This window comes from Poecilia reticulata, linkage group LG23 (genome assembly GCF_000633615.1).
Source record: "Poecilia reticulata strain Guanapo linkage group LG23, Guppy_female_1.0+MT, whole genome shotgun sequence".
NCBI classification, from domain to species: Eukaryota; Metazoa; Chordata; class Actinopteri; order Cyprinodontiformes; family Poeciliidae; genus Poecilia; species Poecilia reticulata.
Window position 1 is genome coordinate 17,130,059 of NC_024353.1, and position 17,289 is coordinate 17,147,347.

Sequence of the window (17,289 nt, forward strand, 5' to 3'; positions counted from 1 at the left end):
GAAAATAACCAATAGAAACAGCACTTGAGAAAACTTGAACAAAATACAATCTTTATTTGTTATATACATTACATACAATGCAATACTACAAGGCTTTCTACACATTCTGTGTGTGCACAGAGTGGTGCGTGTGGATCAGAGAGTACCGGCCTTACACTTCCTCAGACCCACAGCGGGCTCTGGAGACGGGCAACGACCATATATGGTAATAAGTTATGACACAGCAAAGGTTGCGGGACCATTTCCCCAACATGTCCAAAAAAGAAAACAAGCATTTGGCATTGTTTGGTAAATTAAGGTGTTCAGAATGAAGCTTTCTTAAACAAAACCTTCTTCTGGTAAAAAACTGAAATGCTCCAGTAAAGTGGAGAGTCTCAAACATTATCAGAATACCTTCAATAATCCTTCTTATTGCTTCCTCAGGTATTCTTTTATCACATGAAACCATTCTGTATAGAAGCAACATGGAGGGGGAAACGCACATGCCACCGCCCTTCATCATCATCCAGTATAATCCATCCATCCATCCAGTGGTATTTTTTTATTCTAATGATTATGTCTCTTTAAGTCCCTAATTTAAGGCAAAAATAATCAAAATTAGCAGAAATGCATCACTCAGGGTGTAATGAATCCAATAAAAGTATCTTCCTACACTTAATTACTGAAATAAAAAAAAAATTAAAAAAAAACTGAATTTATTGACATGTACTACTAAAAGAAATTAAAAAGAAATTAAATTCCAGATTCATCGCTCTCCTCTCTGCCAAGGTTTAAAATGTCTGCCATGTTAAGAGTTTTGAAAGCTACGTCTATTAAAAGAGGTGATGCTCCTGCCAGAAAGCAGCTAGCGATATCCTCCAGCTACTTTCACTTAATCCAAGAGAAACAAGAGGAAGAGGAAGAGGAAGAGGAAGTGAGCTTTCATGGCTGAAGATATTTGATACCATGGTTATCATCTTCTACTCTTTCGGTGTGTTTTGCTAAAGGTGTCCTTTGGTAAGAGAATAGCTTGATAACATTTAGTGATTTCAAATATCAGTTTCGTGAGCAAAGCTCTAATATTCATATGCTACATATGAAGCTTCCACAATCACACGTGTGATGGGGGACAGTGGTTTTTATCTCTGTGCTAAAGAATTGCAATCATAACAACTCGTATCACTTAGTTTGGCAAATTCTTCCTAAAAACACCAGGACTTTTTTTCCCAGCGTTCTAAATGGAGAATCCCACCCAGCTGCAGGTGGGTGGGAGCTGTGCAGCTCACCTTCCTGCACAACCTTTGGTTTGGTTTGCACTAATCAGTGATTTGCCTTTAGGAGCCTCTCAGCTGGTGACACTGAAAACAGTTCCTGTCATCAGTTGTTACTGTTCCTACAGTCCTAAACTGGGACCAGTAAAGAATGTCTGGTGGGACATGAATGATCTAAATGTATATTTTATGACCAATAAGATATTAGAATCACTCCATACTTTGCCGTAGTGCACCAATAATCTGTATGTAAAATAGAATGTATAGATTTAAACTATTTAATAGTGGAGTGAAATATTTGACTTGGCCAGATCCAAGCTTGCACCCCGGCAACCACACCTTTATGTCAGCACTTTTATAACTGCTACTTATCAACTCTTTAAAATGATCTGATCCCTGACTGATGTTTCCTCAAGTGGGATTTAGAAACACCAGCTGGTGAGTAAAAAAAATAAAATAAAATAAAACTAATGTGTTTAGAAGGTCACAGGTTAGGAATCTACGACTGCGAGGCACATCAACCTATATTTACTACGTCAAGAGTGTCATGGAAACAGAAACTGGAGGAGTGAGAGGAAGATTCCCTCCGGCCCATGCCTGGTGGTTCTGGTCCGGTTTGGAGTTTTAAACAGCCACGCTGGCGTGTTGACCGTCCACGTCAACACGCCAACGGATTTAGTTAGGAACACTAACAGAAAAGGTTCGACTATCATTCAGTTGTTTAGGTTTTAAACCAGAGTCTTAATAAATGTACATATTTATGCTTCAGCTGCAGTAAACAGCAGGGCACGGCTTTCCCATTTTCTGTTCAGTTTAAGGAAATGACTGTAAATAAAAACTTCCCTGAAATTTACCAACTAAAACATACATTCTTTACTGCTTTGTGTTAAAATCAGACACCTTTAATGGATATTTACTTAAATAGGGAGGAAGATTTTTCTTCATAAAGCAAATATGATATGATCAATGATTTCATGTATTGCATGAGGTCCTGCTGATTCTAATCTTTCTTTTTTAAGGAAATACTAACGTAAAAGAGGAGGAAACGCGCCGCACATTCCATGATAGAGGTAGCAGCTTTGTGTCAACCAGAACATAAAAGTTTGAACATTTTTAGAAAACCAATATCCATGCTGTGTTTGATGTGTTATATGGTGGACATTTTCATTTTTGATGCCTTTTATCAACAGGAAAAAGTGATATTTTCAGATTGTGGGCATATTGTTAGTAGATGTAATTCTACATCTATTATCTGATCCACTTATCTTTCTCCACTCACACCAGGGACTTTAAGGAAACCTATAGAAGGTCATTCGTAACAATAATCGAGGTTCTTAAAGCACAATCACAGATTTTTTCCCCTTATGCTGAATATGATACAGGAACTAATGAGTGTCTATGTGTAAACTCAAAACGTTTAAGTAAGGTGGGAAACATTCCAGAAGAAAATGCATCCAATCCAGGAAAATATTCTGTATGTATATTTACATATTTTGTACATAATTTCAGCCATTAGAATCAATTTGCAGTCCAATAGCTGAAGTGTTTAAACTTGTATTAGTCAGACCCAAAAGGGCTTTTAGATATCTTGACATATATATATGACTATATATATATATATATTCATATTTTTCCCTCATCGCACTCACTAAAACTACTAAAATTGTAAACTACATTTTTGTTTGTGGTTGGTGCGGCTGCATGTCGTCTAGAAAAAAGTGGTGAGCCCAAAGAAAGCCGAGCAGCTCTTGAAAAACGAAAGCAGAAAGAAGCCGGACGATGAACCTGAACGCGTTTCCCAGGAGAGACGTTCAGGAAAAGCCTAACGAACAGATGAGCTGGAGAAACTCGGCCAACTTTAAAGAAAAAAGAATCCACTAGCCTTAAAAGTACTCACTGAACGCCTGTGTGTGAAGAGCAAAGCAGAAGTGCAACCATTTTTTTTTTTTGTCAAATTAAAACCTTTTAGAGCTTCGAGCGCTCGGCTCTCACCTAAAGAAAAACACACAAAAAATATAAAAAAGCACCAAAGGCTTTTAGGAAATCTCACTCATGTCTATCTAGCACAGTGGTGCTGTGTTTTAATACCCTCATCGCCATGGTGACAAAGCCTGTAGAACACAGGTCAGTTAAGTGGAGCTGGACAAAGTGGACTCAGCTGACCAGTCTGGTGTGTTTTAGGTGTGTGTGCACAGGTGTGTGTTCAGCCAGGTGTGAAAGGAGCAGGACGCTAGAGGGTGATCAGGTCCACCAGGTTGCCCTTCGGGGGCGTCATGCTGTCAGGGAAGAAGTTGACCAGCGTGTCAAAGAGCTGCGTTCGCTGAGCGTACGTCTGGTCTACGTCAGAGAAGCCTGAGAGGAGGAGGGAGCAGAGGTCAGTGAGGACTGACCCCAGGTCTGGTTCAGGCTGCTGCCTGAGGGTTACTCTGCACCGACACTTACTGCTCATTTAAAGTAAAACAGTGAACTTTTAATCAGTCCCACAAGCAAAATGAAGGGCGTTTATCTCCAGCCTAAACATGATAAACATGATTTCCTCTTGTATTGTCGCCAACTGAAGTCAAGCAGACTCAACCTATCCAGTATCTGTATCCCACACATTCAGACTGAGTAGGGTCTTACCTAGAGGGATGAAATCAGAACTGGACTTGAAGAGAGCAGTTGGTAGGAGCTGGAACTGAAACAACACAAACACGTGTGTCACCGACATTCAGGAGAACAGAAGAGTCCAACGGCCCTACTCTCACCTACGGCTGGGCAGCAGATCCATTTCATCCACTGATCCTTTTTTTGGGGTTTTTTTTTTTTTTGGTTTTTGAAGATTTAATTCAAGGAAAATGTGGATTGTTTTCCACCAATGGAAACCTTTAGATTCTGGAGTTCAAAGTAGAAATGCAACGATCTGATGTTAATATCTGCATCAGTCCCAATTTTGAAAAAAAAAAAAAAAATTAAAATAAAAAATTCTATACATAAATTGGTAACAATGTTCCCAATCCATAAGACAAATCTATTCAGTCTAATTCTATACTATGTGCTCTAAGTGACATCAAGTTTTATTTTACATTATATTTAGAATTCCTAATTGCACTTTCTGAACCATTTGAAAGAAGGTTTGTTGCAGTTTATTTTTACAATTGTTGACCAAAGTAGTCAAGCTGTTGAGTTTTTCAGTTTAATTATTATTTATTTCACATCGTCTGTTCTACTCCTGACTGCTCTGACTGAACAGATGAAAGTTGTTTTTACATGTTGGACCAAACTTGTGAAGTTGTTGGTGTATTTAAGTGTTCTGTACTGGTGTGGAGTTGGCACATCTGTAATTCAGTACCTTTATGTCTGTTTTAAGTCAGTTAGGCTGATTTCCTGTACTGGATCGTATCAGCTGACACTAAACCTCAGATATGGGTATCAGAAGTAAATTATTATATATATATATTTTTTTTTTAGATTTTATTTTTAAGCCAAGCCTCTCAGCTCTACTCTCATCTGAACATGCAGGTTGACATTCACTCCAGTTAGTTTTGGTCTTTGCCGAGTTAAAGAAGTGTGTGCGAACGCTGCAGTACCTCTTTGGTCTCATCAGGGTCAGTGTGGTCCACGGTTAGCGACAGGTCGTTCTGAAGGTACTTCAGAGCATTCAGTGGCTCTGACTGGGCTTTCTCCTCAAACCTACCACACACAGTCATGGTCAAACAATGACAGACCGCTGTTACAGATTACAACCACTAGATGGCCCCATGCTACAACTTTAAGGTTACCTCTACTGCCATTTCCCATAATTTACTGTTCTCTAGTTTTAAAACAAAGTCCTGACTGTAGATGACAGAGAAATCTTTGTATCTGCTGTCTTGTCATTGACCTGAACATAACAGGTGACGGAGTGACAGTGAAATCTGCAGACCTGTATTTCCTGATGAGGTATCTGCAGTGGCGCAGCAGGTACTCCTTAGAGGGCCGACACAGTTTGAGGGACCAGAAGTCATCGAGGCGCATCTTAGGAGAACACGACTTCCCTGGGTTTCCTCCAAACAGGTAGTGTACCTGGACATTTTGGAATAAACATGCATGGAACAGACGTTCTCCAACACCTACACTAAATTATCCATGCAATACTAAATTAAAAAGAACTCAGACGGGACTGATTGACCTGCACTGACCTCGGTGGTAGGAACAGAAACATGATCTTTTTATCAAAGGTACAGTGGTGAGAAAATAATGAGTGATATCTGTTTATCAACATACAGACATTTAATGTTGGTTTTTACAATACTGACAAATTCTGGCCAAAAAACAAAGAAAATATATTTTCATTTTGTTTCTGTATGATGTAAGAAACTTTTTCTGGTGCTGAAAAAAATGAGGAAACCACATTGATTCTGGATTTGTTGCTGCTCTTGGTCAGGACTCCCTTGAAAAAGTTTTTAATCTCAGTGGGTTTTTTGTCCTGGTAAAATAAAAGATACATTAAAAAAATATTTAAAAATCCAACTTAACTGAACTTATAGTTGCATAATATGAGATGAGAGCAGGAATAACAAACCAGAAGTGACTCCTGGTGTTCAAAAAGCTAACTACTACAGCTCCTGCTGGTCTGTGTGAAATTTTGTTGTTTTTATCTTTATTTTTAAGCGGACAGATTTCTTAGTCCTAGAATATTCATGAGGCAGCATGCAGTCAGAGGGTGGGGGTATTTTATTGACACTGTTTGGGTTTTGGACGTGCAGACTGCGTGGCAGTGCAGCGTAGACGTGCTACCTTGTGCATCTCATCGTAGACCAGCTGGTGTGCAAAGCGTGGACACGGTTCCTCCTCCTGCAGCGTCTTACTCGGGTTTTCTTTTACAGCCTGATCGTTCTTATACACACATGACCTGAGTGAACAAACACACACACACACACACACACAGAAGTGATGACGAGGAAGAAGAAGGAGAAAAAAACCCTGAATACATCCTGAAGCCATCAAGGAAAAAACAAACGTAGCGTAGGCTGTTCTGGTTGTGGTAAAAAACACACAAACAAAGCCACACTTCCAGAATTAGTTTACCCCAGTTCTTACCATGTGTCATAAATTCAAAACAGGAACAAATTGTAGCACATGAGGGACTAAAACCTCATATGCTAATGATGTGATTCACTAGAAGCAGTTGGCCACAGCTTTTCCTGCACATCGTGTTTACTGTGATCAAACTGTTCCCTGCTGAAACGCTTCAAAAGACAATTTCTTTTGTCCGCCGTTATATAAAGACACTGAGTGCTGGCAGCCAGCTAGTGCTGCATGAACACTGAGCCTCTGTGGTGTGATCACGGTGACAGAGCGACGCTCTGCATGTGTCGGAGAACTTCCTGTGAGTGTTGTGGTTACGATCAGAATCGTCTCTGAACGACGAGGTCTGGCCTTCGTTTCGTTTCGGGACCTACCAGTTGTTGCGGGCGATGTCGTAGATCCAGAACGAGTTGCGCACGTTCTCCTCCCGTTTGTCCTTGTCTTTGCTCAGCCCAGACAGGACGTGGATCTCATTGAGCTCCGGGTCGATGGTGGCTCTCTGGGTGAAACCCGTCATTGGAACTGGGAAACGGTGAAAGAAGAACATTTAATGACAAACATTTGTTGCAGATAAAACTCCAGTGGTCCTGCAGGAAGGAGATCCTTCTACCAAGAAGAAACTCTGCCTAAAGTTTGCTAAGCATCCTATTGAAGGTATAGATGTGCACTGATTGGAGATTTCCGGTCAATCATCAATGTTTAAAAACCCTGAGATGCTGAATGGTTGATACAAATCTTTATTGTCTGAAAAGTCGTCACTATACCCTTTAGCTTTTTAGACCTTTATAGATATAGATAACATTGGTAGATAACAGGGATGTGCCAAAAAGTCCAACCACAAAAGAATCCAGTTTCTCATTTATTACAATTCAGAAACCATTCAAATTTGATTTTAAAAAAAGAAAACAAATCCGTTGTCAACAGACCTCCATTTGGTAACATTGAGTCGTTCTGACGTCGCCATGCAGACGGGACAGGAACGTATGAGCGCTTGTATCTGAGCCCAGTCTGGCTTTAATTGTTAGAGCAATTGGAATTAAAAACTCACCCATCCCAGAATCCTTCTTGGTACCATCAGATATGATCTCTACATGATCTCCATCCACATCGTAGCTGAAGAAATCGTTCAGGTATGTCTTTGACCTCTGACCCCCAAACACATAGAGACAGCGGTTTCTCTGTTGATCAGTACAGAGGTAGCATCAGTTAGCATCAGGTAACAGTAGTTAACTCTACCAGGATCCAGTCTGAAGTCAAACTCACGGTGTGGAAAAGCATGCAGTGTCCGATCCGGGACTGAATGTCCTCTGGCCCGGCGTTGCACGAGTCTTCCCGTAGGAGGCGCCACGTCCCTGCCTGGCAGTGGAACGCGTACAGACCGCTGAACTGTGGCTCCGACGTCCGACTGTCCTCCACGCTGCCGTTACACGTCAGGATGCGGCCGCCAAACGTGTAAATCATGTGTTTCTCTGAGTCCATGCACATCTGCAACAACAGGAGAGGGAAGGCGGATCAGGTTGGTATTTTAATATATTTTGGTAAGACATTAACAAAATTTGGAAGTAGTTTGCTGGATCACTTTCTAATTTGGGGGTAATTGCTTCTTACTGACAGAAATAATCAGGTGACAGCCACGGTAAGCACTGGTCACCCCACTGTTAACAACTTAGTGAATTGTTGCTTTATTTAGTGACTTTTCAGACAGAAGAAAACATTTTTTATTTATTTTTTTAATTTATGATCGGCCACAAAAGTGGAATCGGTGCAGTCCTACTGATCAGCCTGGCAAATACAGGAAAAAAAGCTTTTTTATATACATGTAACTCACTAACTCAAACAGATTCTGCCTATAAGCATCAACCAGAGTGAACTTAACGAACTGCTCATCGTTTGGCAGATTTATTGTGCACCACTAATAAATTCACTTTCCAATTTGTGCTGTGAGTAACAGGTAGTTGGTAGTTAGTTTTTTTTTAAAGTGAACACCTGATTTGTTGATTATTTGCTAAACAAAATCCCAAACAAAATTTAGTCTTAAATTTCAAAAACAGAGAAAAAATAAAGACCATTATGAGTTTTTATGAAATGAAATGAACAGGAATTGATATTTGGTTTGTTGAAAGGTTTGCCTTCCACTGTGCAGTTTATAGAAAAACTTGCAAATCTAAAAAAATAGAAAGAAAACTGTCAAGTTAAAAAACAAAAAAGTCCCTGAATTAGTTTGAAAGCTTTCTATTGGCTTTTGGAAGTAGAAATCCACCAGGAAGAAGGCTGGTGACCAGAGGTCAGAGGTCAACTGAAAAAGAATCTCCAATACAAAAAACCTGAGTAAAAACAAAGAGAAGGCAGAGTGAAACAGGAGCGCTACCTGGTGGTCAAACACCAGCTTGGGCCCTCCGTCCGCTGACGTGTCCTCGCTGAGGAGCGTCCAGGTGTTGGCCGTGATGTCATAGCGGTAGAAGTCGCTCTTCAAGGACTTGCTGTTTCTGACGCTGGAGTCCAGGTAGCGGCCCAGCGTGTAGATCTGCCGGCGCTGCGAGTCGATGCACATCTTGTGGCAGGAGCGGGCGCTCGGGCCATTCTGATTGGTGGACAGCAGACAGGCTTACAGAGCTGCCACCTGCTGGTGGGTTTGTGTCGTTGGACTGGCCCTCACCTCTTTTTCTGTGTCCCTGGAGATGCAGGCCCACTGGTTCTCCTGGACGCTGTAGGCCCAGAAGTCGGCCAGATCCTGAGTGCCATCCCAACCCCCGAACAGGTATACCGTCTCTGCAGGACACACACACACACACACACACACACACACACATATATTACATCACTATTGAAGACATCAGAGGAGTGGACATCTGACATTAGGCCAGCTCAAAATAAGTTGCATCAACAAATGACAGAAGCAAAGGGTGATTTTAATTCTGCCGTCATTTCATGGACGAACTCCAGACCATTAATCTGTTTGAACTTTTAGCCGCCCTGCCCAGAGTACAGAGGCCCCACACACACACACACACACACACACGCACGTACGCACGCACGCACGCACGCACGCCAGCTTCAAAGACAAACTCAGAGAAAAGCAGCCCATCAACATCCAATAGACCTGTTCCATGACCACATTCAACAAGTTCAGACATGTCAGAGAGGAAGGGCTTTCTATGTCAAACTATTAGACTCTGATTCATCACTGGGTTGCTGTGATTGACTCCAAAAGTTAATAAACAAGTCCTAAATGTTTTTATTAAGGCCGTCAACTGATTAAAAAAGAATGTAAGAGGCAAAACATGGGATTAGGTCTGTGACCGTGACAAATTTTGCTGGATGATAAATTGTCCCAGAAGTTATTGCGATAAATGATAATATTGTTTTAAGACCATTTTCCAGTAATACAATGTTAATGGCATAATGATGCAAGAACATTTAACTCTGGAACGAGAAGATATTTTAAATATCCAAAATAAATAAAAAAAAACAACAAATAAAATGAATTATGAAGTTAAGGTCAAAGCACCAGACTGAAGACTAACAGAAGAGCTGGACAGGAGACAGAGTGGAGCTGTTCCAGAGGAAACGTGAGAAAAAACAGCTGAGACAAAGTTGGGTGTTATGTTAAAGCTACAGCGCAGATGGTCTCCAAAAAGTACAGAAACTTGAACAATTTATCTCGTTTAAAAAAAAAACAACGGCATTAAAATAATCCAGGTTAGACACAAAGGATCTATACTAAAAAGTATCAAAGAATCCAAAGCAGATATATGTGATGATAAAGAAATTTGGCAAAATTAGTAGGTCAGACTTAAAATAGTAATTTAAAAAATCTTATTGGATTTTTTAAATTATTATTATTATTATTATTATTATATTTGCCTTTGTCCAACTAGAAGTTCTAGGCTTCTGTTAGTAGGGGTCTGAATGTACATTTCAAAACCATTACAAAGTAAAAAAAAAAGAAAGGAAATTGGAACCTTTTTGTAGATAAAAGGTAAAAGATGACATGGTGGAATCAGGATGTCTGTCTGCTGCTGCTCATCTGCCATGTTTTACCACACAGAACTGTCTGAATGGAGGCCACATTTCAGAGTATGCAGTACGCAGCGTGGAAAATGTGGACATGGTTACTGAAACGACCCCACAAACGGTACAATTTTAGAAGAAATCTTGAAACTTTGTGGCCACAAGTGTTAATTTCTTCTTTTATCTACAACGACACCAAATCTCCATCAAAAAGGCCTGATTGGTTCACCTCCAGGTTAACCTCAGGTTGATGAAACATTCAGAATCACATAATAAAGTGAGTGTCAGCATAAAATAAGCAACCTAAACGATAAGGAGTTTAACTGTCCAATGATTCCTCTTTTTATAATAAATGGTTCATGGAAGTAAACTGTATCAACTTGCTGATGCACACCAACTGCTGTTTGGAGGGAGTCTGAGCTCAGCGCTGTAGTGACTCCACCCAGCAGTCTGCAGATCCGCCTCCACACATTATACAGGCTTTTATCCCAGCCTCAACAAATCACAACTGAAGTGCTGTCACCGTCAAAGCAGAAGTAGTGATGCGAGTCTTAAACGTTGGCCTGAAGGTGGAGGAAACGAGGCTTAATTTGATTACTCCGAAACAGAGCTTTGCATTTCCAATCAGACGTAGGAGGAAGTGACTCATGGCAGCGTCTGCGTGGGTCTCACCAGTCTGGACGTCAATGACCATTTGATGTCCTCCCCTCATCCCGGGCCTGTTGTCATCGGCGTCACCTGGAAACGAGGAGACGGGGAGGAGATAAGGGCGGAACATGAGGATGGAGGATGAAAGTGAGGGAGTGGGTGGGAAGGAAGGAGGCAGGGAAACAGAAAGCAGGGTTAGGTTTCCAGCGAACTTTCAGAGCTCTGGAGTGTTTAATCCAACAGACTGGGAGGATTTCCCAGGCGAATAGAAGCTCTCACTGTTCACGTCGTCTCGGCTGATTTCTTGGCTGCCTGTACCTTTGTTGCACTTGGGGATGATCTGACTCCACCTGGGCTTGTACTCCTGCTGGCTGATATACTGGTTAAACAAACCATCTAGCAGAGAAAATGAGACGGTGGAATGTTGGGAAAGCAGTGAGCGTCGGCACATGTTCACTTCCAGAGAGCTGCAGAATGAGGCGGAGCCAGAGCCGTACCTCTCACTGCTTTGTCTATGAGCTCCTCACAGGCGTCAAAGTCTCCTTGCAGCACCAGACAGTCGTGCAGGTGTGTGAGCATGGGGTGCTCCAGGGCTATGCGCGTCTTCTTCTGCAACGACTCGAAGGCTTCCGTGTAGTTGTGCTGCCGGAAGTGCTTGAGGCAGAGCCGGATGGCTTCCTGTTCTCTGTACTGAAATGACACGATGGACAGCAACTTTACATCGATTCCACAAGTTAAATCTGATCTTTGAAGACGACTTCCTGTCATTGTATGACACTGAATTAAGGATGAATTACTTGTAGAGATATGTGAGGTCTAGTATCAGCCAATACAGAAAAACAGCTGAATTTCTTTAAAATGTTTAATTTTCTTTTTATTCATTTATTTTTTTTAAGGTTTTGTTGGCTCTAGTGGGCTTTATTTGAAAGTAGTTCGACAGGAAAGACGGCAATCATTTAGGGAAGACATGCGGTAAATGTCGACAGGACGGGAATCGAACCTGCGACCACCACCATGAGGGCCAGGACCTCAATGCGTGGGTCGTGCTATGCCCCTGCGCCACCACAGAACCCGTTTAATTTTCTTTTTAATACAGAAATAAATGTACTGACTTACTGCTTAATTTGCTAACTCTGCACCAGCACAGCTCACTTAAATACACCAAGAACTTCACAAGTTTGGTCAAACATGTGAAAATAAACTGCAACAAACCTTTCAAATGGTTCAGAACGTGCAATTAGTAATTTAAAACATAATATATAATAAATAGTAAAACATCATGTCGCTAAGAGCACAAAGCATAGAATTAGACTGAGTAGATCTGCCTTATGGATGAAGAACAAGCCCATCTGTGTCCAAGAGTCAGGAAAAACTCATTCTGAAAGTATTCGTCCTTCTTTCATTAAACAAGCTTCTTTCTATGAAGCACCAGAACTGCAAACAGAAAATAAGCCCACATCATGATAGTAGCACCACCATGCTCCACAGCTGCAACAGATCTACAGTGGTTTAGAGAAATTCTACAATAAGATTAAGTTAAAGAAAAAAAAAATCACTGAAGTTGTATGATAGTGAAATATTATCAAAAATGTCTTGAGTACTTCAACATGCACATCTTATGAATTACTCTAAGAATATTGCCTCTGTGGTGCCAAATGGGACTGACATTGTAAAGTTGTGTGTGTGTGTGTGTATATATATATATATATATATATATATATATATATATATATATAATACTTCTAGTGGCATAATAAGAAAGAAATGCCTAAGTTTAAGTTATTCTACAAATTAATTTTCAAGACAAAAGGTGTTTGAAATAATTAAATTCATTTGAGAGAAATAGTTGGAAATGTTAGGAGTATTTTGAAAGATAAATCTTGGAGTTCTGACCTTGCTGTACCAGTTAAGGCAGGGCTGCACCACATCAGGGTCCTCAATGCCGTGCAGTTCAATGTACCAGATGCTGAAGTTAAAACTGGGGCCCCAAGACATCAGAGGCACTACGGCAAACAGGCAGAAAAGATTCAGGCAAATTAAGGAGAAATGGAAAACCTGAGCATTGTAAACGAACCCAATCACAGACGGATGCCTTTTACCTATTTTCACAAATCTGCAGGGAAACATCTGCTCATCAATCTTATGCTTTAACGTAAACGTCTCCTTGTTGTAGTCGTTCTTAAGGCCACTGAGAGGCAAGCAGAAAGAAGACCGGTCAGTTCTTAAACACCATTTTAACTTTCATTGTTGGTTTATTTATTTCACTAAAGCTGAAGTAGGAAACGTTTATAAAAATGCTTTTTACATATTTGATAAAACATCAGTAATATGTTTTTCAGGTATATATTTCCATTATAGCATAATCTAGCAACAATGCTAACATCATCATAAAAATATTAATCTAATTTGACTTCCTCTTTAAAAGCTCCTTCTGAAATTCCACCTTCAGGAAGTCATCAAAAACATCACTCCTTCTCCATTAGCCCTTTAACAACGTTTTTACCAACATTTTTATAATGAGCTCAGCAGATGTTCAGTTCCACCTGGGTTAGCTAATTGCTGCTGGCTAATCTGAAGAAGTGAGGAGGAGCTTCACCTAGAAACGGTGGAGAGGTCACCTGGACAGAGAAGAGTGACTGTCCAGTGCTGACATTTCCCAATCCCAATCCTGACTTAGAATCACATTCCTTAAGGGTTTTATTTATTTGGTCAAGGAGATGTGGCATTAAACTGTAAATCATGCTGGGATAGTAAAAACTGAGAACAAAGACAAACACTCCATAAAACGGCTTAACTTTTTATTCTCCGCCCTGGTTCTGACAGCCAAGTGCTGTGCAAGAGACAGAGATCAAGTGGTCTACTTTAGAACTGGACTCTGTAGTCGAGGAGCTCACCTGGATAAAAGTTCTGTCATGTTCTCCTCGCTCATCCCACCAAACACTTTGAACTTCTTGAGGTTGCAGACATGAGTCTTCTCATACTTGCCAAAGGTGATGCTCTGAACAATCGCCGGCCTTTCCAACTTCAAGATTAAAAACTGGTGAAGAAGAGACAGACACACAAAACAACATGAAGCATAAAAATAGCAAGGAGCCATTCCTTGGTGAAGACTGGCTGTACCGCCATGCATGGTGATAATTAAGACTGTAAATGTTAACTTCTGCGGCAGTGCAGTGAAACTGAGGGGGTGTGTGGGGTGGGGGGCGGAGGGGAATCACACAGTAAGTAGAGCCATAAAGTTTGCAAAAATCACAAAAAGGGGAGAACCTTTTTTTCATGAATGGAACTTTACACATTGTGTTTTGTTCAAGCTATCAGAATGCAGCAAAGTCACCCATCTTTAAGTCCTTTCCCCCCAGACATGTCAAAAACAACTAATTATCCAGAGAAAAAAAAATCATGTTTTCATTTAAACATGATAAACAACTCATTATTGGCTGTTGACATGCCTACTAGCTTCACCTCTTTAAGAGCATCTCTAACCACTTCCCCTTTCTGCTCATCCTTTAGCCACATGTTCTTTAGAACTCAGGCTCTACTGATAAGCCCAGAAGTTGAAGGCAACCCACTGATATTACAACCCTATAACCTGATGCAGATGATGACATCTGAAGGAGAACACACAACAACTTTGATTGTATTTAGGACACCAAATGCATTTAAAAGTCCTGTTAGAACAGCATACACAGCACTGCTCAGGTGAATGCTGTGACTTGTTGGTCACCCTTTGGTCTTGAAATCCCTGCTGCGTGATCTAAAAGAAAACACAGTCTATGACCTCAATAAACCAACATGTAAGGTGTGAAAGGACAAAGTGATCTATGAAGGAGAAAACCACAGTTGTATGTTTATTAAGAAAATGTGAACAAAAGGTAATAACCTCTTTTAATCATACAGGAGCAGTTATTTGCAGATTAAAATGGAGACAAGTCAGCAGAGGACTATTATGATGTTATGTGATGTTATTCCCTTATTTGTCCTAAGGAAATGCGCTTGAATTCATGACTTAATTTCTATATAGGGACCTCGTTCTCTACATTTTATAGATGCAACGTCATTGGCTAACTGAATCAGCCTACCTGTGGAGGATAGTTGCTCTCTGAAGACCACCTGGAGGACTGATCGTTAGGTTTATCCACCAAGATATTCCTAAGAAATGAAAAAGCTTGGCTTTATTTACCGAGTCTGGAAAGTGACCAATCAAGTTAGCAACAACAAAGGCAAGAAAAGACAAAAAATAAAAAATAAAAAAAACATTTACAGGACAGTAATTATATAAACTGCCATACGCGTACATGAACAGCTTCCGGTGACAGCATAGATGAAACTCGATAGTTCAATTAGCAGTAGCTAGCATGATGAAGCTGTGAAGCAGCAACAGCTAAAATATAGCAGACATGTACACTGTACCCGACAATAACAACACTCCACTGATTAAGCAGTGTTGCCATATTTCAAGCAAACCACGAAGTCTGATTTAGTTTCCAAACACAAGTAAACAGGCTAATTAGCTAATGAGCTGTTTAGTAACAGGACCTGTGTGTATCAGCTTCAGTTATGCTAACATAAACATTTATTTCCACACAGCATGCTAATGCAACAGGGTATAGATTATTGAATTTGGAGTTGTTTAAAATGCCCCACTTTTGAAAGATAGTAACATGTTTTGCTTTGTTTACGTTCCGACTGCAAGAACTCACATCACCTTGTGCTAAGACCAGTAACTGCTACTGAGGCTTAGCTACACGTTTATAATACGCAGTTTAACGTTGTATTAAGGGCTATAAATGTCACACGCTACTGAATCATAAAATCTTTAGAATAGTCAAAATAAATAAATAAATAAACCAGCCCAGCGAGCGCCCTTGTCTCAGCTAGCACTCGCTGTGTTGGATCTGAGACGAGCTAGGCCAAGCCCAGCCGGCTGGACCGTCCACCGGTGCTCCGAGCGACAGAACGCCCTCCATCAGCCATTAACACTCATGCAAACATGCAGCTAGCTAATGTCCTCAACACTCACTCGGGTAAATATGTGGAGGAATATGAGCTCCATTTAAAAACGCTGAAAGTAAGAACTCTGCTCTCAGGAACGGCAGCCATCTTGTTAGAAAATAGCAGCTAACKGGAGGCTGGCTGGCTCTCATTGGCCAGTTTTTCCAACTAGTTCCGCCTTCTCAGTCGAATAAAATTAGACTTGATTGGACGTGATCTCCCGACAACATTTAGTAATGTTTTATCGTCGTTCTACATTTTTTATTTAGTTAACACTAAAAAACTGTTATTTTTCAAATTCATTTCAAAAAGCAAAATTAATCTATTTTATATATTCACTATAGATAGAGAACAATATAAGTAAACTTACATATCATGTTTATGTAACATTAGATAATTAAAAACTGATTATTAACAGAAATTTCTGATTTTATGAAATGACATGCAATAGAGGTTGGAGGAAATATGTTAATATAGATTTTAAACTTTTAAAATAGAAGATGAATTTGAATTGAAATAGGACCTGAAATATTTTAATGGTCTCTCTTTTTTGGAGTGAAAAATATTTACAGCCAAACAAAAAGACAAAAATGACAAACACAAAAATAAATGCTGTGTAGAATTGCTATGTCATTAATGTTCATATTATTCTTTCACATCATTGATAATTTCCTATCAACAATTAACTTCTTTAATATATAAACACATAGGATGACCTCACCATCTTCCGACATGTTGAGTCATGTTTCCCTGCGGAGTGCATGAGTCACAGCGAGGAAAGTGAACCCAGCTTTTATAATGTAAGCTGGATGAATGTTAGTCATTTATATGTTTTAGAGTTGTAAAGATTTTACTATCTTATATTGGTATTCCCATAACAACTTAATCATGCTAAAAGCAGGAGCTCTACTCTGAGCCCTTCCCAGATAACTGGACTTCCATCCGTCCAGCCATTATCTTACACGCTTATTTCCAGTGCGATCGCGGGGGTGATGTTGCCCATCTCCAAGGTCAACGGGCAAGAGGCAGGGTCACCTTGGACAAGTCGCCAGTCCGTCGCAGGACAAGGACCCAACTTTTCACCCCATATTCCAGGGAGAGCCCAGACACCCTGGAGAGGAACCTCATTTCAGCCTCTACCCAGAGCTTGTGATCACAGATGATGAGGGTAGAAATGTAGATTGACTGGTAATTTGAGAATATCTCCCCTGCATCAATGCAGACGTCACAATAATTCACCTATCGATCTTCTGCTCCAGTTTTTACTTTATTTATGAACAATACCCCAAAATACTTGGGGTGCACCAGTCCTATTTAGGTTGCTTTACTTTAACTTGAT

General features: G+C 40.4%; 1 protein-coding gene across 2 annotated transcripts; it reads right to left on the reverse strand.

Annotated features, from left to right (window-relative positions):
• Positions 1-682: 682 nt before the first annotated feature.
• mkln1 (muskelin 1, intracellular mediator containing kelch motifs) lies at positions 683-16,097 on the reverse strand. 2 transcript variants are annotated; one of them, XM_008401514.2, is made up of 18 exons: positions 15,979-16,097; positions 15,038-15,107; positions 13,853-13,995; positions 13,058-13,146; positions 12,852-12,961; positions 11,456-11,648; positions 11,277-11,354; positions 10,983-11,048; positions 8,956-9,068; positions 8,668-8,880; positions 7,563-7,784; positions 7,348-7,477; positions 6,674-6,821; positions 6,009-6,123; positions 5,155-5,294; positions 4,820-4,922; positions 3,873-3,927; positions 683-3,602 (listed from the first exon to the last, which is right to left on the reverse strand). In XM_008401514.2, exons 1-18 carry the CDS (start codon positions 16,056-16,058, stop codon positions 3,481-3,483), a joined length of 2,190 nt encoding a protein of 729 aa, XP_008399736.1. In that variant the 5' UTR covers positions 16,059-16,097; the 3' UTR covers positions 683-3,480. The 2 variants fall into 2 exon arrangements, with proteins under 2 accessions (XP_008399736.1, XP_008399735.1); XM_008401513.2 differs by having other exon boundaries at positions 11,238-11,354; positions 15,979-16,096.
• Between the last annotated feature and the right edge of the window lie 1,192 nt (positions 16,098-17,289).